General features: G+C 44.4%; 2 protein-coding genes across 5 annotated transcripts in view; one reads left to right on the plus strand and one right to left on the minus strand.

Moving 5' to 3' along the window:
• The window catches only part of LOC109881315 (2-acylglycerol O-acyltransferase 1-like), a 39,075-nt gene extending 33,920 nt beyond the window's left edge, over positions 1-5,155 (minus strand). For both annotated transcript variants that reach the window (XM_031791488.1, XM_031791489.1), the window contains exons 1-2: positions 5,085-5,155; positions 4,703-4,863 (exon numbers count right to left, since the gene is read on the minus strand). In XM_031791488.1, the coding sequence (XP_031647348.1) occupies positions 4,703-4,796 (94 nt within the window). In that variant the 5' untranslated portion in view covers positions 4,797-4,863; positions 5,085-5,155. The remainder of the gene's footprint in view (positions 1-4,702; positions 4,864-5,084) is intronic.
• Positions 5,156-8,473: 3,318 nt separating this feature from the next.
• atp1b2a (ATPase Na+/K+ transporting subunit beta 2a) overlaps positions 8,474-25,257 on the plus strand; it is a 74,769-nt gene continuing 57,985 nt past the window's right edge. The window contains exon 1 of one of the 3 annotated variants that reach the window (XM_031791491.1): positions 8,474-9,067. In XM_031791491.1, the coding sequence (XP_031647351.1) occupies positions 8,965-9,067 (103 nt within the window). In that variant the 5' untranslated portion in view covers positions 8,474-8,964. The remainder of the gene's footprint in view (positions 9,068-25,257) is intronic. The other 2 variants (XM_031791492.1, XM_031791490.1) reach the window with 2 other exon arrangements.

A 25,257-nucleotide genomic window follows, 5' to 3' on the forward strand; every position in this document is an offset into this window, starting at 1 on the left:
GAATCGACGAAGGCCGATAGTCACACGGATAGCAGCTAGCTAGCTGTGAGATCCGGGCATGAATGTCCAGAGAGCAGTCGAAATCCAGGGACATGGAGAGAAAAATTGGTCCGGTATGCTCCGCTCCGAGCCGCGCTGCGCCGTACAGAACTGGCGATAGACTTTCGAGCCAAAGGATAGCCGATGACCACAAACCGTGGTTAGCTGAACACCAACGACTTGCCAGTAAAGGAGCCAACTAGCTTCTGAACTAGCTTCTGGATTAGCTTCTGGCTAGTTTCAGGCCAGCCTCCTGGAGTTTCTGGCTAGCTTCTTGGAGGATTACAGATCTGAGGTAAATAATACTTTTTTATAAATATACATTGGTGAGGCGGGTTGCAGGAGAGTGTTTTGAAGATGAGTTGATGGAAAATAAAAATAAAATGTATGTGAAAAAGTTGTAAATATATATATATACAGGACACGACAAGACGAGGACAAAAGACGTCTGAACTGCTATGCCACCTTGGAGAAAGTGGTTACCTAAAGGTTACCTAAAATGGGATATGCTTAACACCCCAGCAGTCCTACAATCTAAGCTAGATGCCCTCAATCTCACACAAATTATCAAGGAACCTACCAGGTACAACCCTAATTACATAAACATGGGCACCCTCATAGATATTATAGATATCATCCTGACCAACTTGCCCTCCAAATACACCTCTGCTGTTTTTAATCAGGATCCCAGCGATCACTGCCTCATTGCCTGCATCTGCTATGGGTCCGCGGTCAAGCGACCACCCCTCATCACTGTCAAACGCTCCATAAAACACTTCTGCGAGCAGGCCTTTCTAATTGACCTGGCCCAGGTATCCTGGAAGGATATTGACCTCATCCCGTCAGTCGAGGATGCCTGGTCGTTCTTTAAAAGTGCTTTCCTCACCATCTTAAATAAGCATGCCCCTTTCAAAAAATGTAGAACAAAGAACAAATATAGCCCTTGGTTCACTCCTGACCCGACTGCCCTTGACCAGCACAAAAACATCCTGTGGCGGATGGCAATAGCATCGAATAGTCCCTGCGATATGCAACTGTTCAGGGAAGTCAGGAACCAATACACACAGTCAGTCAGGAATGCAAAGGCTAGCTTTTTCAAACAGAAATTTGCAGCCTGTAGCTCAAACTCCAAAAAGTTTTGGGACACTGTAAAGTCCATGGAGAACAAGAGCACCTCCGCCCAGCTGCCCACTGCATTGATGCTAGGCGACACGGTCACCACCGATAAATCCATGTTAATGGACCATTTCAATAAGTATTTCTCGACGGCTGGCCATGCTTTCCTCCTGGCTAACCCAACCCCGGCCAAAAGCTCCATCCCCCTCACAGCTACTTGCCCGAGCCTCCCCAGCCTCTCCTTCACCCAAATCCAGATAGCTGATGTGCTGAAAGAGCTGCAAAACCTGGACCCCTACAAATCAGCTGGGCCCCTACAAATCAGCTGGGCTCGACAATCTGGACCCTCTCTTTCTAAAATTATCTGCCACCATTGTTGCAACCCCTATTACCAGTCTGTTCAACCTATTTTTCCTTTCTTCCGAGATCCCTAAAGATTGGAAAGCAGCCGCGGTCATCCCCCTCTTCAAAGGGGGTGACACTCTAGACCCAAACTGTTACAGACCTACATCCATCCTGCCCTGCCTTTCTAAGGTCTTTGAAAGCCAAGTTAATAAACAGATCACTGACCATTTCGAATCCCACCGTACCTTCTCCGCTGTGCAATCCGGTTTCCGAGCTGGTCATGGGTGGACCTCAGCCACACTCAAGGCACTAAACGATATCGTAACCGACATCAATAAAAGACAGTACTGTGCAGCCGTCTTCATCGACCTGGCCAAGGCTTTCGACTTTGTCAACCACCGTATTCTTATTGGCAGACTCAATAGCCTTGGTTTCTCAAATGACTGCCTCACCTGGTTCACCAACTACTTCTCAGACAGAGTTCAGTGTGTAAAATCGGAGGACCTGTTGTCCGGACCTCTGGCAGTCTCTATGGGGGTACCACAGGGTTCAATTCTCAGGCCTACTATTTTCTCTGTATATATCAACGATGCCGCTCTTGCTGCGGGTGATTCCCTGATCCACCTCTACTGAGACAACACCATTCTGTATACATCTGGCCCTTCTTTGGCCATTGTGTTAACTAACCTCCAAACAAGCTTCAATGCCATACAACACTCCTTTCGTGGTCTCCAACAACCAAATGCATGCTTTTCAACTGTTCGCTACCCGCACCCGCCCACCCGACTAGCATCACTAGTCTGGACGGTTCTGACCTAGAATACACAGACAACTCCAAATACCTAGGTGTCTGACTAGACTGTAAACTCTCCTTCCAGACTCACATTAAGCATCTCCAATCCAAAATCAAATCTAGAATCGGCTTTCTATTTCACAACAAAGCCTCCTTCACTCACGCCGCCAAACTTACCCTAGTAAAACTGACTATCCTACCGATCCTCGACTTCGGCGATGTCATCTAAAAATTAGCTTCCAATACTCTACTCAGCAAATTGAATGCAGTCTATCACAGTGCCATCCGTTTTGTTACCAAAGCACCTTATACCACCCACCACTGTGACCTGTATGCTCTAGTCGGCTGGCCCTCGCTACATATTCGTCGCCAGACCCACTGGCTCCAGGTCATCTACAAGTCTATGCTAGGTAAAGCTCTACCTTATCTCAGCTCACTGGTCACGATAACAACTCCTTTGGCCGCCTTTCCTTCCAGTTCTCTGCTGCCAGTGACTGGAAGAAATTGCAAATTGCACAAAAAAATAAAATAATAATAATTTTTTTTTAAATCACTGAAGCTGGAGACTTACATTTCCCTCACTAACTTTAAACATCAATCCATCTGTAATTAGCCCACACAATCTACCTACCGCATCCCCATATTGTTTTTATTTACTTTGCTTCTCTTTTGCACACAGTATCACTACTTACACACCATCATCTGCTCATCTATCACTCCAGTGTTAATCTGTTAAAATGTTAATTACTTCGCTACTATGGCCTATTTATAGACCTTTTTTTTCATAGTGTTATTGACTGTCCACTTGTGTATTCCATGTGTAACTCTGTGTTGTTGTTTGTGTTGAGCTGCTTTGCTTTATCTTGGCCAGGTCGCAGTTGTAAATGAGAACTTGTTCTCAACTAGCCTACCTGGTTAAATAAAAGGTTAAATATTTTTTTTAATAAAAAAATATTTCTCCAAGTTGAAATGAATTGGCTAGCTAGCTAACGTTAGCTAGCAGGAATCTTCTTAGCTAGCAAGTTCGAGTTCAAACATTATCAGTAGCAAGCTGGCTAACATTACATCCTATCAAACCTTATCGTCAGGTGCCACATTAGCTATGTAAATCTTCCTCTCCATGACATTACTTCAGATTAGGGAGAGGCTGTGTATTTAGCTAGCTACATCACATTACCCAGTAGGGAGAGGCTGTGTATTTAGCTAGCTACATCACATTACCCAGCAGGGAGAGGCTGTGTATTTAGCTAGCTACATCACATTACCCAGTAGGGAGAGGCTGTGTATTTAGCTAGCTACATCACATTACCCAGTAGGGAGAGGCTGTGTATTTAGCTAGCTACATCACATTACCCAGTAGGGAGAGGCTGTGTATTTAGCTAGCTACATCACATTACCCAGTAGGGAGAGGCTGTGTATTTAGCTAGCTACATCACAGTATCACAGCTAGCAGACACCTTGTTGTCTCTGGGTAATTAGACATAACTGTAAAATATTACACTGACCCAGGTTGAACCTGGGCTTTGCCCGTCATGTCATCGGGCGAAAGCGGGAAGGGAAGAGCGCCCTTCTCAAATCCAACAGTAAACTGGTGCAAAACATGCCTTCATGGCGCCCGGGCGAGATGAATCGAACCCCCTCATTGGTAAACGCGCCTTCACGGCGCCCGGGCGAGATGAATCGAACCCCCTCATTGGTAAACACGCCTTCACGGCGCCCGGGCGAGATGAATCGAAACCCCTCATTGGTAAACACGCCTTCACGGCGCCCGGGCGAGATGAATCGAACCCCCTCATTGGTAAACATTGGAATGCAAGTAATCCAGGCCCAACCCATCCATACAATTCCCGAGTCAATTCCAAATATCGTTTTGGACAACACTGATTTTATGACCAATATTATCCAAATTACACTTTGTAGTCAATTTTGCCACTAGAATGAATGACTCATATTAATACCACATAGTTTATACCTGTAAAGTTGATTCTAGGAGGCAGTATAATGGGTTAGTCTGATCTATTGGCAATTCACAGTTTGACTATTTACTCTATTTGCAACAAACTGATTGATCGAACCTTGAGAACATCACAACACTCTCAGCTAATCTCCAACACACAGAGAGAGAGACTCAACCAGTGAAGAACAAACATTATTGTAAATAAAACCTGTTTATTTATTTTCCCTTTTGTACTTGAACTATTTGCACATCATTACAACACTGTATATATCCTATATCCTACATAATATGACATTTGAAATCTCTTCAAAATTATTTTGGAACTTTTGTAAGTGTTATGTTTACTGTACATATTTTGTTAATTTCACTTTTGTTTATATATTTCACTTGCTTTGGCAATGTAAACATATGTTTCCTACGCCAGTAAAGCCCTTAAACTGAAACTGACTCACCTAGCGCAAGGAAAGAGAAAACCCACTGCAGCACCGCGGCTGTCTGGAGTCTCCTCCGCAGCGGGATGTTCAGCGGAGCGAACAGGATCTTCATCTCGGGAAACACACGACCTTTCCGGCTACAAGGTTTTAATCTGCCTGGTCCCGTTCTGTCTGTCTGGCTGCGGGTGTGTGAGAGAGAACACGTTGTTGTTTTGAGTGATAGCTCCTAATTTTCTGCAACAAAGTTCTGATACGCACGGGTCAGGCTCGTGCAGCACCGTGGAAGTTCCGTTATCAACGTTACTCGGTTGTTGCTGGTTTTTAGTTAACCTTTCTAGTTTCAGTGACGGAGTTAATATCTGCAAACGAACTTTAGAAATTAACTAATAGAACAAGTCACCTGCAAGAGGACTCTCCAACCCACGTCACGACCTTCTTCCCGGAATGGAACCGTGTCAACCAATCAAAGGAGAGGAGAGGTCGGGTGGACAGATTTATACCAGAATAATAATAAATAGAAGTTTAATGTAGTTATTTATAATAATAATAATAATAGTAGTAGACCTAAACTCTAGCTTATAATTAGTAGTAGAATAATTAGTAGTAGACCTAAACTCTAGTTATTTATAATAATAGTAGACCTAAACTCTAGTTATTTATAATAATAATAAGTAGTAGGCCTAAACTCTAGTTATTTATAATAATAATAATAATAATAGTAGCCTAACCTCTAGCTTATAATTAGTAGTAGAATAATTAGTAGTAGACCGTAAACTATAGTTATATATAATAATAGTAGGCTTAAACTCTAGTTATTTATAATAATAATTAGTAGTAGGTCTAAACTTGAGTTATTTATAATAATAGTAGACCTAACCTCTAGTTATTTATAATAACAGTAGACCTAAACTCAATTTATTTATAATAATAAATAGTAGACCTAAACTCTAGTTATTTACAATAATAGTAGAACTAAACTCAATTTATTTATAATAATAAATAGTAGACCTAAACTCTAGTTATTTATAATAACAGTAGACCTAAACTCAATTTATTTATAATAATAAATAGTAGACCTAAACTCTAGTTATTTATAATAATAGTAGGCCTAAACTCTAGTTATTTATAATAATAAGTAGTAGACCTAAACTCTAGTTATTTATAATAATAGTAGACCTAAACTCTAGTTATTTATAATAATACTAGTAGACCTAAACTCTAGTTATTTATAATAATAATAGTAGTAGTAGACCTAAACTCTAGTTATTTATAATAATAATAATAATAGACCTAAACTCTAGTTATTTATAATAATAGTAGTAGACCTAAACTCTAGGTATTTATAATAATAATTAGTAGCTTAAACTCTAGTTATTTATAATAATAATAATAGTAGACCTAAACACTAGTTATTTATAATAATAATTAGTAGTAGACCCAAACTCTAGTTATTAATTTTAAAAAGTAGTAGACCTAAACTCTAGTTATTTAAAATAACAAGTAGTAGTAGACCCAAACTCTAGTTATTTATTATAATAATAGTAGACCTAAACTCTAGTTATTTATAATAATACTAGTAGACCTAAACTCTAGTTATTTATAATAATAATAGTAGTAGTAGACCTAAACTCTAGTTATTTATAATACTAATAGTAGACCTAAACTTTAGTTATTTATAATAATAATAGTAGTAGTAGACCTAAACTCTAGTTATATATAATAATAGTAGACCTAAACTCTAGTTATTTATAATACTAGTAGACCTAAACTCTAGTTATTTATAATAATAATAGTAGTAGTAGTCCTAAACTCTAGTTATTTATAATAATAATAGTAGTAGTAGACCTAAACTCTAGTTATTTATAATAATAATAGTAGTAGTAGTCCTAAACTCTAGTTATTTATAATACTAGTAGACCTAAACTCTAGTTATTTATAATAATAATAGTAGTAGTAGTCCTAAACTCTAGTTATTTATAATAATAATAGTAGTAGTAGACCTAAACTCTAGTTATTTATAATAATAATAGTAGTAGTAGTCCTAAACTCTAGTTATTTATAATAATAATAGACCTAAACTCTAGTTATTTATAATAATAATTAGTAGCTTAAACTCTAGTTATTTATAATAATAGTAGTAGTAGTCCTAAACTCTAGTTATTTATAATAAATAGTAGACATAAACTCTAGGTATTTATAATAATAATTAGTAGCTTAAACTCTAGTTATTTATAATAATAGTAGGCCTAAACTCTAGTAATTTATAATAATAATTAGTAGCTTAAACTCTAGTTATTTATAATAATAAATAGTAGTAGCCCTAAACTCTAGTTATTTATAATAATAGTAGGTCTAAACTATAGTTATATATAATAATAGTAGACCTAAACTCTAGTTATTTATAATAAAAATAGTAGTAGTAGACCTAAACTCTAGTTATTTATAATAATAATAGTAGACCTAAATTCTATTTATTTATAATAATAGTAGTAGACCTAAACTCTAGTTATTTATAATAATACAGTTGAAGTCAGAAGTTTACATACACCTTAGCCAAATACATTTAAACTCAGTTTTTCACAATTCCTGACATTTAATCCCTGTAAAAATTCACCCAATTTATTGTGGGAAGCTTGTGGAAGGCTACCCGAAACATTTGACCCAAGTTAAACTATTTAAAGGCAATGCTACAAAATACTAATTGAGTGTAAGTAACCTTCTGACCCACTTGGAATGTGATGAAAAAAATAACAGCTGAAATAAATCATTCTCCCTACTATTATTCTGACATTTCACATTCTTAAAATAAAGGGATGATCCTAACTGACCTAAACCAGGGAATTTTTACTAGGATTAAATGTCAGGAATTGTGAAAAACTGAGTTTAAATGTATTTGGCTAAGGTGATCAGTCTACGCCATGGAAAGAGAAGCTGTTCATAATGTGTTGTGTACTCTGTGAAAATGAGGCCCCTGGAATCTGTGGTGCTGCAGTAGTATTAGTAGTTGCCATCTATCAAGTCTGGTGTGCTGCAGTCTCTCTCAGGATCCAGCAGAGGGAGCACACAGACCACAGAATCCACTGGACACCTCCATCCTCTCTATAACCGTTTGTGTTCTGGTACAAAGCTTGTAGCCTGCAGCCAGAACAGGAGATACAGCGGCCTCTGAAACACTCCTCTCTCCATCTCTCTATCTCTCTCCATCTCTCCATTTCTCTTTCTCTCCATCTCTCTATCTCTCTCTATCTCTCTCCATCTCTCCATTTCTCTCTCTCTCCATCTTTCTCTCCAACTCTCTCTCCATCTCTCCATCTTTCTCTCCATCTCTCTCTCCATCTTTCTCTCCATCTCTCTCTCCCTCCATCTTTCTCTCCATCTCTCTCTCTCCCTCCATCTTTCTCTCCATCTCTCTCTCTCTCCATCTCTCCCTCCATCTCTCCATTTCTCTTTCTCTCCATCTCTCTATCTCTCTATCTCTCTCCATCTCTCCATTTCTCTCTCTCTCCATCTTTCTCTCCAACTCTCTCTCCATCTCTCCATCTTTCTCTCCATCTCTCTTTCCATCTTTCTCTCCATCTCTCTCTCCCTCCATCTTTCTCTCCATCTCTCTCTCCCTCCATCTTTCTCTCCATCTCTCTCTCTCTCCATCTCTCCCTCCATCTCTCTCCATCTCTCTCCCTCCACTTCTCCCTCCATCTCTCTCTCCCCATCTCCATCTCTCCATCTTTCTCTCTCTCATTCTCTCTCCACCTTTTCATCTTTCTCTCCATCTCTCCATCTCTCCATCTCTCTCTCCACCTCTCCATCTCTCTATCCACACGTTGAAATTCAGTCTGTCTTCTGTGGCCAAACATTCATTATGTTTATCATTTCAGGTCCACACACACAGGTTGTTGAGGTTATAATGGAGGGTAGTAGGGGTGGGGCCAGATGGGATAGATGTGTCCTATTGGCGGAGAGCAGGGGCTGATTATGACGTGTATCCAGGCTCGAGCCCGTTTTACCGCAGTATCGTCGCGCCGCAGTAGAACAGAACAGTCAGTCTCGCATCGTCTGTGACTGTAGATTAGTCTTCTATCGATAGACTATAGCACCTGTCGTCATCACCGCTGGATTGAAAAGCCTAGCATTTATTCTGAAACACCTCGCGCATTTTACCGGACTAGACAGACAGATAACGGTCATTATCGGGACATCTCATTTTACCGCGCCAGACAGCCAGAATCCTCATTTTTAGTTGACACCGAGTACAAACTGCCGCACGATACGCAACGGGCACCATGAACAACAAGGAAGATGAGCGCGTGGACACCGGAGTCAAGGAGCCATACTTCTGGAACCCTCGGACACACGAGTTCCTGGGCCGGACCGCAAGCAGCTGGGGTCAGTCAGTCTCTCTCTCTGTCTCTCTGTCTCTCTCTCCTGCTCTCAGATGGTTTGAATCTGTCCAGTGATCCTTCATGCGAGTAGCCCCCCTCCTTTCAGTCCAGTAGGCTGACATTAAATGATGTGTGTTGTGTGTTTAAGGCTGTGGCTGTAATTACAAGCAAATAACTGCCAAATTGACCGTTAATGAACATTAACACCTTTCGCATCTTCCACACAGCCTACAAGCCACTGATGAAGACCTTTGGAACGTCTACGCTTAAAAAAGACTAATACATCCATGTAATATAGTCTACACCATCACAATAAATCCATTATTTATTTTAGACAGGTCTAAAGAAACATGATATGAAGAAAATGTAGTCTATTTCAGAAGAACAGAATAGCATACTCTGAGTTGTCCTTATGTTATGGCTCCTGAGTGGCGCAGCGGTCTAAAGCACTGCATCTCAGTGCTAGAGGCGTCACAACAGACCCTGGTTTGATCCCGGGCTGTGTCACAACCGGTCGTGATCAGGAGTCCCATAGGGTGGTGCACGAAACACTAGCCTATGTCAGTCTACTATCTACGTCCTATTCTATTGGTCAACTTGTCCTTCTGTACCAGATATACATTTTCCGAACATACTCTGGGACAGTTGTGGGATGCGATAGATCCAGAATTAATACAACCACTTGCATCAAAAAGACTTTTACAAGGAATGAGGTAATAGCAGAACTTTTAGCTTAAAATGTGAACATACTATTAGGCTATTTCTTCACATTATGAGCGCAGCAATGCGCACACGGCAGTGGACTATTAGGCTATTTCTTCACATTATGAGCGCAGCAATGCGCACACGGCAGTGGACTATTAGGCTATTTCTTCACATTATGAGCGCAGCAATGCGCACACGGCAGTGGACTATAAGCGCAAATGTTCATGTTATGAGCGCAGCAATGCGCACACGGCAGTGGACTATAAGCGCAAATGTTCATGTTATGAGCGCAGCAATGCGCACACGGCAGTGGACTATAAGCGCAAATGTTCATGTTATGAGCGGCAGTGGACTATAAGCGCAAATGTTCATGTTATGAGCGCAGCAATGCGCACACGGCAGTGGACTATAAGCGCAAATGTTCATGTTATGAGCGCAGCAATGCGCACACGGCAGTAGACTATAAGCGCAAATGTTCCAAAATGCAATCATTACGTGGGAAAACATCATTCTCAAAAGTGAGTGCGATTCTGCATGTAATGGTTTATTATAAAGGTGCATTTTATGGTGAAAATGATCTTCCCCAAACTGGAAACTCAAGCTCCTGCTGTGTAGTTAGGCTCTGTACCCAGTGTAAAGGGTTAGGGTTAGGGTTAGCTAACTAGACTACATGAGGTGTGATACTAACCTTATAGGACTATGGACTAGACTACATGAGGTGTGATACTAACCTTATAGGACTATGGACTAGACTACATGAGGTGTGATACTAACCTTATAGGACTATGGGCTAGACTACATGAGGTGTGATACTAACCTATAGGACTATGGACTAGACTACATGAGGTGTGATACTAACCTTATTAAAACATATAGGACTATGGGCTAGACCATATGAGGTGTGATACTAACATTATAGGACTATGGGCTAGACTACATGAGGTGTGATACTAACCTTATAGGACTATGGGCTAGACCATATGAGGTGTGATACTAACATTATAGGACTATGGGCTATGCTACATGAGGTGTGATGAGGTGAGAATGGACCATTATTATGCACAAGTTTCGAAACAGGGGCAAAATAGATGTCATCTATGCACTTAAATAGTGAATGAAGGTTTATTTTCTCATGGTTCATTTTCCTGCCAGCCAGGTAGGCTATACTCCTGTTGTAAAGAGAAGCAATGTGCTTAATATTAGCAAAGTTGAGAAATAAATATAGTAGGCATAGCCTATAGATAGCTGATGGGATCCTCCTCTTTTTATTAGAGGCCATCACTCTGTTTTCTCCTGCATTTACATAGCCTATAGAAATGTTGGTCAACATGAGCTCATGAGCTCTCATGAAGTGTTTGATTAGATTTCCGATTAGATTTGCATTGATGTCAGAGTGATTAGAGGGACAATAGAGTGCTGAGTACCAGGCAGTTAGCAGGTTTGGTAGGTTACTAATGACCAGCAGCAGCATCAGAGCTTGATTACCAGAGCCTAATTACCATGACTCGTAACCGCCGGTATGGTGGTCACCGTAACAGCTCTAGTTGAGGGACGCTCCTCACACACTCACAGGTGAGACACACACACATACAGGCTGATCTGATGAGGATGCTGTCATTCTGCTCAATCTGTACTAGAGGAGGGTTACAGAGGGGGGAGAGGAGAGATAGAGGACAGAGAGAGAGGGGGGTAGAAAGAAAGGACAGAGAGAGAGAGAGAGAGAAAGAGGACAGAGGGAGATAGAGGACAGAGAGAGGGGGGGGGGGGTAGAAAGAAAGGACAGAGAGAGAGGGGGGAGAGAGAAAGAGGACAGAGAGAGAGATAGAGGACAGAGAGAGAGGGGGGTAGAAAGAAAGGACAGAGAGAGGGGGGAGAGAGAAAGAGGACAGAGAGAGAGATAGAGGACAGAGAGAGAGGGGGGTAGAAAGAAAGGAGAGAGAGAGAGAGAGAGAGGACAGAGAGAGAGGGGGGTAGAGAGAAATGACAGAGAGAGTGGGGGGGAGAGAGGGGAGAGAGAGATAGAGGACAGAGAGAGAGGGGGGTAGAGAGAAAGGACAGAGGGATTGGGGGGAAGAGAGAGAGGACAGAGAGATAGAGGACAGAGAGAGAGAGGGAGAATGAGGACAGAGAGAGAGAGAGAGAGAGGACAGAGAGAGAGGGTATGTGATGACTAGTCTAATCTGGATTAAAGTAGAATTTGATTCGTCTGTTTAATCTGGCTGCTGAGCGTCTGCTGCTGGACGGAATATAGAACACAAAACATAGAACACATAATACAGAACTCAGAATATAGAACTCAGAATATAGAACTCAGAACACAGAACATAGAATATAGAACATAACACAGAACTCAGAATCTAGAACACAGAACACAGAACATAGAACTCAGAATATAGAACACAGAACTCAGAATATAGAACATAGAACACAGAACATAGAACTCAGAATATAGAACACAGAACATAGAACTCAGAATATAGAACATAGAACTCAGAATATAGAACACAGAACATAGAACTCAGAATATAGAACATAGAACATAGAACTCAGAATATAGAACATTGAACACAGAACATAGAACTCAGAATATAGAACGTAGAACACAGAACAGAACACAGAACTCATAATCGAGAACACAGAACACAAAATATAGAACATAGAACACAGAAAATAGAATACAGAACACGGAATACAGTCCAGTATCTGTTCTGTTCTCTACAAACACACACACCCTTGCGTGAGGGTTGTTCTTGGTATGACTGTGTATAATCCATGTATAATCTTTATTCTAAAGAGGAGGGCGAGAGGGAGGGAGGATGAGAGGGAGGGCGGATGAGAGGGAGGAGAGGATGAGAGGGAGGGAGGGTGAGAGGGAGGAGAGGATGAGAGGGAGGGAGGATGAGAGGGAAGATGAGAGGGAAGATGAGAGGGAGGATGAGAGAGAGGGAGGATGAGAGGGAAGGAGGATGAGAGGGAGGAGAGGACGAGAAGGAGGAGAGGATGAGAGAGCAAACAGAAAGCAGCATTCTAAATAAACCATCTGAAATGATTAATCAGGATCAGAATGCATTCAGGAGAGGTACTGGACACAGGATCAGAATGCATTCAGGAGAGGTACTGGACACAGGATCAGAATGCATTCAGGAGAGGTACTGGACACAGGATCAGAATGCATTCAGGAGAGGTACTGGATACAGGATCAGAATGCATTCAGGAGAGGTACTGGACACAGGATCAGAATGCATTCAGGAGAGGTACTGGACACAGGATCAGAATGCATTCAGGGAGAGGTACTGGACACAGGATCAGAATGCATTCAGGAGAGGTACTGGACACAGGATCAGAATGCATTCAGGAGAGGTACTGGACACAGGATCAGAATGCATTCAGGAGAGGTACTGGACACAGGATCAGAATGCATTCAGGAGAGGGTACTGGACACAGGATCAGAATGCATTCAGGAGAGGTCTGCATTCAGGAGAGGTACTGGACACAGATCAGAATGCATTCAGGAGAGGTACTGGACACAGGATCAGAATGCATTCAGGAGAGGTACTGGACTACAGGATCAGAATGCATTCAGGAGAGGTACTGGACACAGGATCAGAATGCATTCAGGAGAGGTACTGGACACAGGATCAGAATGCATTCAGGAGAGGTACTGGACACAGGATCAGAATGCATTCAGGAGAGGTACTGGACACAGGATCAGAATGCATCAGGAGAGGTACTGGACACAGGATCAGAATGCATCAGGAGAGGTACTGGACACAGGATCAAGAATGCATTCAGGAGAGGTACTGGACACAGGATCAGAATGCATTCAGGAGAGGTACTGGACACAGGATCAGAATGCATCAGGAGAGGTACTGGACACAGGATCAGAATGCATTCAGGAGAGGTACTGGACACAGGATCAGAATGCATTCAGGAGAGGTACTGGATACAGGATCGATAATGCATTCAGGAGGAGGTACTGGACACAGGATCAGAATGCATTCAGGAGAGGTACTGGAACAGGATCAGAATGCATTCAGGAGAGGTACTGGACACAGGATCAGAATGCATTCAGGAGAGGTACTGGACACAGGATCAGAATGCATTCAGGAGAGGTACTGGACACAGGATCAGAATGCATTCAGGAGAGGTACTGGACACAGGATCAGAATGCATTCAGGAGAGGTACTGGACACAGGAATCAGAATGCATTCAGGAGAGGTACTGGACACAGGATCAGAATGCATTCAGGAGAGGTACTGGACACAGGATCAGAATGCATTCAGGAGAGGTACTGGATACAGGATCAGAATGCATTCAGGAGAGGTACTGGACACAGATCAGAATGCATTCAGGAGAGGTACTGGACACAGGATCAGAATGCATTCAGGAGAGGTACTGGACACAGGATCAGAATGCATTCAGGAGAGGTACTGGACACAGGATCAGAATGCATTCAGGAGAGGTACTGGGACACAGGATCAGAATGCATTCAGGAGAGGTACTGGACACAGGATCAGAATGCATTCAGGAGAGGTACTGGACACAGGATCAGAATGCATTCAGGAGAGGTACTGGATACAGGATCAGAATGCATTCAGGAGAGGTACTGGACACAGGATCAGAATGCATTCAGGAGAGGTACTGGACACAGGATCAGAATGCATTCAGGAGAGGTACTGGATACAGGATCAGAATGCATTCAGGAGAGGTACTGGACACAGGATCAGAATGCATTCAGGAGAGGTACTGGACACAGGATCAGAATGCATTCAGGAGAGGTACTGGACACAGGATCAGAATGCATTCAGGAGAGGTACTGGACACAGGATCAGAATGCATTCAGGAGAGGTACTGGACACAGGATCAGAATGCATTCAGGAGAGGTACTGGACACAGGATCAGAATGCATTCAGGAGAGGTACTGGACACAGGATCAGAATGCATTCAGGAGAGGTACTGGACACAGGATCAGAATGCATTCAGGAGAGGTACTGGACACAGGATCAGAATGCATTCAGGAGAGTACTGGACACAGGATCAGAATGCATTCAGGAGAGGTACTGGACACAGGATCAGAATGCATTCAGGAGAGGTACTGGATACAGGATCAGAATGCATTCAGGAGAGGTACTGGACACAGGATCAGAATGCATTCAGGAGAGGTACTGGACACAGGATCAGAATGCATTCAGGAGAGGTACTGGATACAGGATCAGAATGGAGAGGTACTGGACACAGGATCAGAATGCATTCAGGAGAGGTACTGGACACAGGATCAGAATGCATTCAGGAGAGGTACTGGACACAGGATCAGAATGCATTCAGGAGAGGTACTGGACACAGGATCAGAATGCATTCAGGAGAGGTACTGGATACAGGATCAGAATGCATTCAGGAGAGGTACTGGACACAGGATCAGAATGCATTCAGGAGAGGTACTGGACACAGGATCAGAATGCATTCAGGAGAGGTACTGGACACAGGATCAGAATGCATTCAGGAGAGGTACTGGACACAGGATCAGAATGCATTCAGGAGAGGTACTGGATACAGGATCAGAATGCATTCAGGAGAGGTACTGGACACAGGATCAGAATGCATTCAGGAGAGGTACTGGACACAGGATCAGAATGCATTCAGGAGAGGTACTGGATACAGGATCAGAATGGAGAGGTACTGGACACAGGATCAGAATGCATTCAGGAGAGGTACTGGACACAGGATCAGAATGCATTCAGGAGAGGTACTGGACACAGGATCAGAATGCATTCAGGAGAGGTACTGGACACAGGATCAAGAATGCATTCAGGAGAGGTACTGGACACAGGATCAGAATGCATTCAGGAGAGGTACTGGACACAGGATCAGAATGCATTCAGGAGAGGTACTGGACACAGGATCAGAATGCATTCAGGAGAGGTACTGGACACAGGATCAGAATGCATTCAGGAGAGGTACTGGACACAGGATCAGAATGCATTCAGGAGAGGTACTGGACACAGGATCAGAATGCATTCAGGAGAGGTACTGGACACAGGATCAGAATGCATTCAGGAGAGGTACTGGACACAGGATCAGAATGCATTCAGAGAGGTACTGGACACAGGATCAGAATGCATTCAGGAGAGGTACTGGACACAGGATCAGAATGCATTCAGGAGAGGTACTGGACACAGGATCAGAATGCATTCAGGAGAGGTACTGGACACAGGATCAGAATGCATTCAGGAGAGGTACTGGATACAGGATCAGAATGCATTCAGGAGAGGTACTGGACACAGGATCAGAATGCATTCAGGAGAGGTACTGGACACAGGATCAGAATGCATTCAGGAGAGGTACTGGATACAGGATCAGAATGGAGAGGTACTGGACACAGGATCAGAATGCATTCAGGAGAGGTACTGGACACAGGATCAGAATGCATTCAGGAGAGGTACTGGACACAGGATCAGAATGCATTCAGGAGAGGTACTGACACAGGATCAGAATGCATTCAGGAGAGGTACTGGATACAGGATCAGAATGCATTCAGGAGAGGTACTGGACACAGGATCAGAATGCATTCAGGAGAGGTACTGGACACAGGATCAGAATGCATTCAGGAGAGGTACTGGACACAGGATCAGAATGCATTCAGGAGAGGTACTGGACACAGGATCAGAATGCATTCAGGAGAGGTACTGGACACAGGATCAGAATGCATTCAGGAGAGGTACTGGATACAAGCATTCAGGAGAGGTACTGGATACAGGATCAGAATGCATTCAGGAGAGGTACTGGATACAGGATCAGAATGCATTCAGGAGAGGTACTGGATACAGGATCAGAATGCATTCAGGAGAGGTACTGGATACAGGATCAGAATGCATTCAGGAGAGGTACTGGATACAGGATCAGAATGCATTCAGGAGAGGTACTGGATACAGGATCAGAATGCATTCAGGAGAGGTACTGGACACAGGATCAGAATGCATTCAGGAGAGGTACTGGACACAGGATCAGAATGCATTCAGGAGAGGTACTGGACACAGGATCAGAATGCATTCAGGAGAGGTACTGGACACAGGATCAGAATGCATTCAGGAGAGGTACTGGATACAGGATCAGAATGCATTCAGGAGAGGTACTGGACACAGGATCAGAATGCATTCAGGAGAGGTACTGGACACAGGATCAGAATGCATTCAGGAGAGGTACTGGATACAGGATCAGAATGCATTCAGGAGAGGTACTGGACACAGGATCAGAATGCATTCAGGAGAGGTACTGGACACAGGATCAGAATGCATTCAGGAGAGGTACTGGATACAGGATCAGAATGCATTCAGGAGAGGTACTGGACACAGGATCAGAATGCATTCAGGAGAGGTACTGGACACAGGATCAGAATGCATTCAGGAGAGGTACTGGACACAGGATCAGAATGCATTCAGGAGAGGTACTGGACACAGGATCAGAATGCATTCAGGAGAGGTACTGGACACAGGATCAGAATGCATTCAGGAGAGGTACTGGACACAGGATCAGAATGCATTCAGGAGAGGTACTGGACACAGGATCAGAATGCATTCAGGAGAGGTACTGGACACAGGATCAGAATGCATTCAGGAGAGGTACTGGACACAGGATCAGAATGCATTCAGGAGAGGTACTGGACACAGGATCAGAATGATCCTCACAGTGAAATGCTGACTGACCAGCCCTTAACCAACAGGTGTAGACCTCACAGTGAAATGCTGACTGACCAGCCCTTAACCAACAGGTGTAGACCTCAAGTGAAATACTGACTGACAAGCCCTTAACCAACAGGTGTAGACCTCACAGTGAAATGCTGACTGACCAGCCCTTAACCAACAGGTGTAGACCTCACAGTGAAATGCTGACTGACCAGCCCTTAACCAACAGGTGTAGACCTCACAGTGAAATGGTTAATGACCAGTCCTTAACCAACAGGTGTAGACCTCACAGTGAAATGCTGACTGACCAGCCCTTAACCAACAGGTGTAGACCTCACAGTGAAATGGTTAATGACCAGTCCTTAACCAACAGGTGTAGACCTCACAGTGAAATGCTGACTGACCAGCCCTTAACCAACAGGTGTAGACCTCACAGTGAAATGCTGACTGACCAGCCCTTAACCAACAGGTGTAGACCTCACAGTGAAATGCTGACTGACCAGCCCTTAACCAACAGGTGTAGACCTCACAGTGAAATGCTGACTGACCAGCCCTTAACCAACAGGTGTAGACCTCACAGTGAAATGCTGACTGACCAGCCCTTAACCAACAGGTGTAGACCTCACAGTGAAATGCTGACTGACCAGCCCTTAACCAACAGGTGTAGACCTCACAGTGAAATGCTGACTGACCAGCCCTTAACCAACAATGCAGTTCAAGAAATATAGTTAATAAAATATTTACTAAATAAACTATGGTAAAAAAAGTAATAAAATCAAAATCCACTCACCGGACCCATATTTATTTTCAATCTCTTTTCGATTTTTAATTAGATTATACCTTCGGGTAACCTGCCTCACCCAATGTGATACGGAATCGCTATTATTTTAAATTTTTAGAACACATTCAAGAACCTCCAGAAGCTAACCAGCTAACTAGCTACAAGCTATTTAGTCATTGTTAGCCACTGCTAGCGGCTTTTACCATCTGCACAGCCAGCCAGTTTTTTTTAGCCTGGATAACTGTCTCTCCACAACAATGCCGGTTTCCTGCCGTAATCCCTCGACCACTACTTCTGATCTTCACAGCTAGCTTGCACTCAGTACAGAAGCTATCCCTGAGGCCCACTTCCCGGGCTACTCAGCTGTTCACCCGAACCACACTCATACACGGCTAGAGCCCAATACTCCATCGGATCCTTGCTGGAAACTTGGCTACATAGCTGATGCCTGCTGGACACTGTGATCACTTGGCTACATAGCTGATGCCTGCTGGACTGTCCATTAATCGCGGTACTCCATTCTGTTTGTTTATGTTTTTGTCTGTCGGCCCCAGCCGCACTCAGGCTCTGTGTGTAGTTAATCCAACCCTCTCTGCCTAGTCAACGCCATTTTACCTGCTGTTGTTGTGCTAGCTGATTAGCTGTTGTTGTCTCACCTGCTGTTTTAGCTAGCTCTCCCAATCAACACCTGCAATTACTGTATGCCTCGCTGTATGTCTCTCTCAAATGTCAATATGCCTTGTATACTGTTGTTCAGGTTAGGTTATCATTGTTTTAGTTTACAATGGAGCCCCTAGTTCCACTCTTCATACCTCTGATACCTCCTTTGTCCCACCTCCCACACATGTGGTGACCTCACCCATTACAACCAGCATGTCCAGAGATACAACCTCTCTTATCATCACCCAGTGTCTGGGCTTACCCCCGCTGTACCCGCACCCCACCATACCCCTGTCTGCGCATTATGCCCTGAATATATTCTACCATGCCCAGAAACCTGCTCCTCTTATTCTCTGTCCCCAACGCTCTAGGCGACCAGTTTTGATAGCCTTTAGCCGCACCCTCATACTACTCCTCCTCTGTTCCGCGGGTGATGTGGAGTTAAACCCAGGCCATGCATGTCCCCAGGCACCCTCATTCGTTGACTTCTGTGATCGAAAAAGCCTTGGTTTCATGCATGTCAACATCAGAAGCCTCCTCCCTAAGTTTGTTTTACTCACTGCTTTAGCACACTCTGCTAACCCTGATGTCCTTGCCGTGTCTGAATCCTGGCTTAGGAAGGCCACCAAAAATTCTGAGATTTCCATACATAACTATAACATTTTCCGTCAAGATTAACTGCCAAAGGGGGAGGAGTTGTAGTCTACTGCAGAGATAGCCTGCAAAGTAATGTCATACTTTCCAGGTCCATACCCAAACAGTTCAAACTACTAATTAAAAAATTACTCTCTCCAGAAATAAGTCTCTTACTGTTGCCGCCTGCTACCAACCCCCCTCAGCTCCCAGCTGTGCCCTGGACACCATTTGTGAATTGATCGCCCCCCATCTAGCTTCAGAGCATGTTCTGTTAGGTGACCTAAACTGGGATATGCTTAACACCCCGGCAGTCCTACAATCTAAGCTAGATGCCCTCAATCTCACACAAATTATCAAGGAACCCACCAGGTACAACCCTAAATCTATAAACAAGGGCACCCTCATAGACGTCATCCTGACCAACTGGCCCTCCAAATACACCTCCGCTGTCTTCAACCAGGATTTCAGCAATCACTGCCTCATTGCCTGTATCCGCTACGAATCCGCAGTCAAACGACCACCTCTCATCACTGTCAAACGCTCCCTAAAACACTTCTGCGAGCAGGCCTTTATAATCGACCTGGCCAGGGTATCCTGGAAGGATATTGACCTCATCCCGTCAGTTGAGGATGCCTGGTCATTCTTTAAAAGTAACTTCCTCACCATTTTAGATAAGCATGCTCCGTTCAAAATATGCAGAACTAAGAACAGATATAGCCCTTGGTTCACTCCAGACCTGACTGCCCTCGACCAGCACAAAAAACATCCTGTGGCGTTCTGCAATAACATCGAATAGTCCCCGCGATATGCAACTGTTCAGGGAAGTCAGGAACCAATACACGCAGTTAGTCAGGAAAGCCAAGGCCAGCTTCTTCAGGCAGAAATTTGCAACCTGTAGCTCCAACTCCAAAAAGTTCTGTGAAACTGTAAAGTCCATGGAGAACAAGAGCACCTCCTCCCAGCTGCCCACTGCACTGAGGCTAGGTAACACGGTCACCACCGATAAATCCTTGATTATCGAAAACCTCAACAAGCATTTCTCAACGGCTGGCCATGCCTTCCTCTTGGCTACTCCAACCTCGGCCAACAGCTCCGCCCCCCCCCCCGCAGCTACTCGCCCAAGCCTCTCCAGGTTCTCCTTTACCCAAATCCAGATAGCAGATGTTCTGAAAGAGCTGCAAAACCTGGACCCGTACAAATCAGCTGGGCTTGACAATCTGGACCCTCTATTTCTGAAACTATCCGCCGCCATTGTCGCAACCCCAATTGCCAGCCTGTTCAACCTCTCTTTCATATCGTCTGAGATCCCCAAGGATTGGAAAGCTGCCGCATTCATCCCCCTCTTCAAAGGGGGAGACACCCTGGACCCAAACTGTTACAGACCTATATCCATCCTGTCCTGCCTATCTAAGGTCTTCGAAAGCCAAGTCAACAAACAGGTCACTGACCATCTCGAATCCCACCGTACCTTCTCCGCTGTGCAATCTGGTTTCCAAGCCGGTCACGGGTGCACCTTAGCCACGCTCAAGGTCCTAAACGATATCATAACCGCCATCGATAAAAGACAGTACTGTGCAACCGTCTTCATCGATCTGGCCAAGGCTTTCGACTCTGTCAATCACCATATTCTTATCGGCAGCCTCGGTTTTTCTAATGACTGCCTTGCCTGGTTCACCAACTACTTTGGTGAAACAGAGTTCAGTGTGTCAAATCGGAGGGCATGTTGTCCGGTCCTCTGGCAGTCTCTATGGGGGTGCCACAGGGTTCAATTCTCGGGCCGACTCTTTTCTCTGTATATATCAATGATGTTGCTCTTGCTGTGGGCGATTCTCTGATCCACCTCTACGCAGACGACACCATTCTGTATACTTCGGGCCCTTCCTTGGACACTGTGCTATCTAACCTCCAAACGAGCTTCAACGCCATACAACACTCCTTCCGTGGCCTCCAACTGCTCTTAAACGCTAGTAAAACCAAATGCATGCTTTTCAACCGTTCGCTGCCTGCACCCGCACGCCCGACTAGCATCACCACCCTGGATGGTTCCGACCTAGAATATGTGGACATCTATAAGTACCTAGGTATCTGGATAGACTGTAAACTCTCCTTCCAGACTCAAATCAAACATCTCCAATCTAAAATCAAATCTAGAGTTGGCTTTCTATTCCGCAACAAAGCCTCCTTCACTCACGCCGCCAAACTTACCCTAGTAAAACTGACTATCCTACCGATCCTCGACTTCGGCGATGTCATCTACAAAATATCTTCCAATACTCTACTCAGCAAACTGGATGCAGTTTATCACAGTGCCATCCGTTTTGTTACTAAAGCACCTTATACCACCCACCACTGCGACCTGTATGCTCTAGTCGGCTGGCCCTCGCTACATATTCGTCGCCAGACCCACTGGCTCCAGGTCATCTACAAGTCCATGCTAGGTAAAGCTCCGCCTTATCAGTTCACTGGTCACGATGGCAACACCCACCCGTAGCACGCGCTCCAGCAGGTGTATCTCACTGATCATCCCTAAAGCCAACACTTCATTTGGCCGCCTTTCGTTCCAGTTCTCTGCTGCCTGTGACTGGAATGAATTGCAAAAATCGCTGAAGTTGGAGACTTTTATCTCCCTCACCAACTTCAAACATCTGCTATCTGAGCAGCTAATCGATCGCTGCAGCTGTACATAGTCTATCGGTAAATAGCCCACCCAATTTACCTACCTCATCCCCATACTGTTTATATTTATTTACTTTTCTGCTCTTTTGCACACCAGTATCTCTACCTGTACATGACCATCTGATCATTTATCCCTCCAGTGTTAATCTGCAAAATTGTAATTATTCGCCTAACTCCTCATGCCTTTTGCACACAAGGTCTTTTTTTTTCTACTGTGTTATTGACTTGTTTATTGTTTACTCCATGTGTAACTCTGTGTTGTCTATTCACACTGCTATGCTTTATCTTGGCCAGGTCGCAGTTGTAAATGAGAACTTGTTCTCAACTAGCCTACCTGGTTAAATAAAGGTGTTCTCAACTAGCCTACCTGGTTAAATAAAGGTGTTCTCAACTAGCCTACCTGGTTAAATAAAGGTGTTCTCAACTAGCCTACCTGGTTAAATAAAGGTGTTCTCAACTAGCCCACCTGGTTAAATAAAGGTGTTCTCAACTAGCCTACCTGGTTAAATAAAGGTTAAATAAAAAATAAAAAATAACACAAGAAAATTACATAACAATACCATGGGTTCTATATACAGGGACACCGGTACCGAGTCAGTGTGCGGGGATACAGGTTAGTCCACCGCATAGACTACCAAGATAACTCTCGATTATAATCACAGTCGTGTATACCCCCCCCACCCTGTATATCCCCCCCCCCACCCTGTAAACCCCCCCACCCTGCATATCCCCCCCACCAGGTATATCCCTCCCCACCCTGTATATCCCCCCCACCCTGTATATCCCCCACCCTGTATACCCCCCCACCAGGTATATCCCCCCCACCCTGTATACCCCCCCCACCCTGTATACCCCCCCACCCTGTATATTCCCCCCACCCTGTATATCCCCCCCACCCTGTATATTCCCCCCACCCTGTATATCCCCCCCACCCTGTATATCCCCCCCACCAGGTATATCCCCCCACCCTGCATATCCCCCCCACATGGTATATCCCCCCCACCAGGTATATCCCCCCCACCAGGTATATCCCCCCTAAGCCTCGTCGGCCCTGAAAAAACTCCATTGGACTCTATGTAAACTGGAAACCATATATCCTGAGGCTGCATTTATTGTAGCTGGGGATTTTAACAAGGCTAATCTGAAAACAAGGCTCCCTAAATTTTATCAGCATATCGAATGTGAGACCCGGGCTGGAAAAACCCTGGATCATTGCTACTCTTAATTTCCGGGACGCATACAAAGCCCTGCCTCACCCTCCTTTCGGCAAATCAAACTGCGACTCAATTTTGTTGCTCCCAGCCTATAGATAGAAACTAAATCAGGAAACGCCTGTGCTCAGGTCTGTTCAATGCTGGTCCGACCAATCTGATTCCACGCTTCAAGATTGCTTCGATCATGTGGACTGGGATATGTTCCGCATAGCATCGAACAACAACATTGATGAATACTCTGATTCAGTGAGTGAGTTTATTAGCAAGTGCATCGGTGATGTTGTACCCACAGCGACTATTAATTAAAACCTTCCCCAATTGATGGCAGCATTCGCTCAAAACTGAAAGCGCGAACCACTGCTTTTAATCAGAGCGACACTGGGCCAATTGTGCGCCGCCCCATGGGTCTCCCGGTCGCGGCCGTCTGCGACAGAGCCTGAACTCAAACCCAGAATCTCTAGTAGACCCCTGTGCCACTCGGGAGGCCTTGACCAGCCTTTCAAAGCACTTCATGACCACCGACGCGAGTGCTACAGGGCGGATTCAATCTTAGTCCTGCATTGACGCTTTGCCTGTTTGATGTTTCGTCTGAGGGCATAGCGGGATTTCTTATAAGCATCTGGATTAGTGTCCCGTTCCTTGAAAGCGGAAGCTCTAGCCTTTATCCCTGTGCGGATGTTGCCTGTAATCCATGGCTTCTGTTTGGGAAATGTACGTACAGTTGCTGTGGGGACGACGTCCTCGATGCACTTATTGATGAAGCCAGTGACTGTGGTGGTATACTCCTCAATGCCATCAGAAGAATCCCGGAACATATTCCAATCTGTGCTAGCAAAAGAGTCCTGGAGCTTAGCATTCGTGTCATCTGACCACTTCCGTATTGAGCAAGTCACTGGTACTTCCTGCTTTAGTTTTTTCTTGTAAGCAGGAATCATGAGGATGTAATATTGGTCAGATTTGCCAAATAGAGGGCAAGGGAGAGCTTTGTACTCGTCTCTGTGTGTGGAGCAAAGGTGGTCCAGAGTTTTTTTCCCTCTGGTTGAGAGAGAAGATAGAGGAGGAGAGAGAGAGGAAAAAAGAGGAAGAGGAGGAGAGGGAGATGTGGAGGAGAGAGATGATGAAGAGAAAGATGGGAGCAGAGAGAGATGGAAGAGGAGGAGAGAGAGGAAGAGGAGGAGAGAGAGAGAGACAGAAAGAGGAGAGAGAGAGGAGGAGGAGGTTAGAGAGAAGAAGAGGAGGAGAGAGGTGAAAGAAGGAGAGAGATGAAGAGTGAAATGGGAGGAGAGAGAGAAGAGCGAGATGGGAGGTGAGAGAGAAATAGGAGCTGAGGAGAGAGCGAGAAGATAGATGAGACGAGAGAGAGATGGGAGGGGAGAGAGATGAGGAGGAAGGAGAGGGAGAGGAGATAGCAAGAGAGATGGGAAGGAAGGAGAGAGGGAGAAGGAGAGGAGAGAGAGGAGAGATGAAAGATGAGAGATGAAGAGAAATATAGGAGGGGAGAGAGATGGGAGGAGAGAGAGAGAGATGGGAGGGGAGGAAGAGGAGGAGAGAAAGATGGTAGGGGAGGAAGAGGAGGAGAGAGATGGGAGCTTGAAGAGAGAGAGGATGGAGAGGAGAGAGAGATGAGAGGAGAGGTTGCCGCCATGTTGAATGTTCTTCCTTCAGGACTGACGGTCACACACACATACACACAAGCCTAAGGCTCAGATGACTCATAATAGACTCCCACAACAGAGAAAGAGATAGAGAGGGGAAGAGAGAGAGAGGGGGGGGGCAGTTTAACTGAGCCTGATGCTAACTGGTTAGCCAGTTGAAAAGAGCCTGATGCTAACTGGTTAGCTAG

The sequence above is a fragment of the Oncorhynchus kisutch genome, linkage group LG16, assembly GCF_002021735.2.
Source record: "Oncorhynchus kisutch isolate 150728-3 linkage group LG16, Okis_V2, whole genome shotgun sequence".
Classification (NCBI taxonomy): Eukaryota; Metazoa; Chordata; class Actinopteri; order Salmoniformes; family Salmonidae; genus Oncorhynchus; species Oncorhynchus kisutch.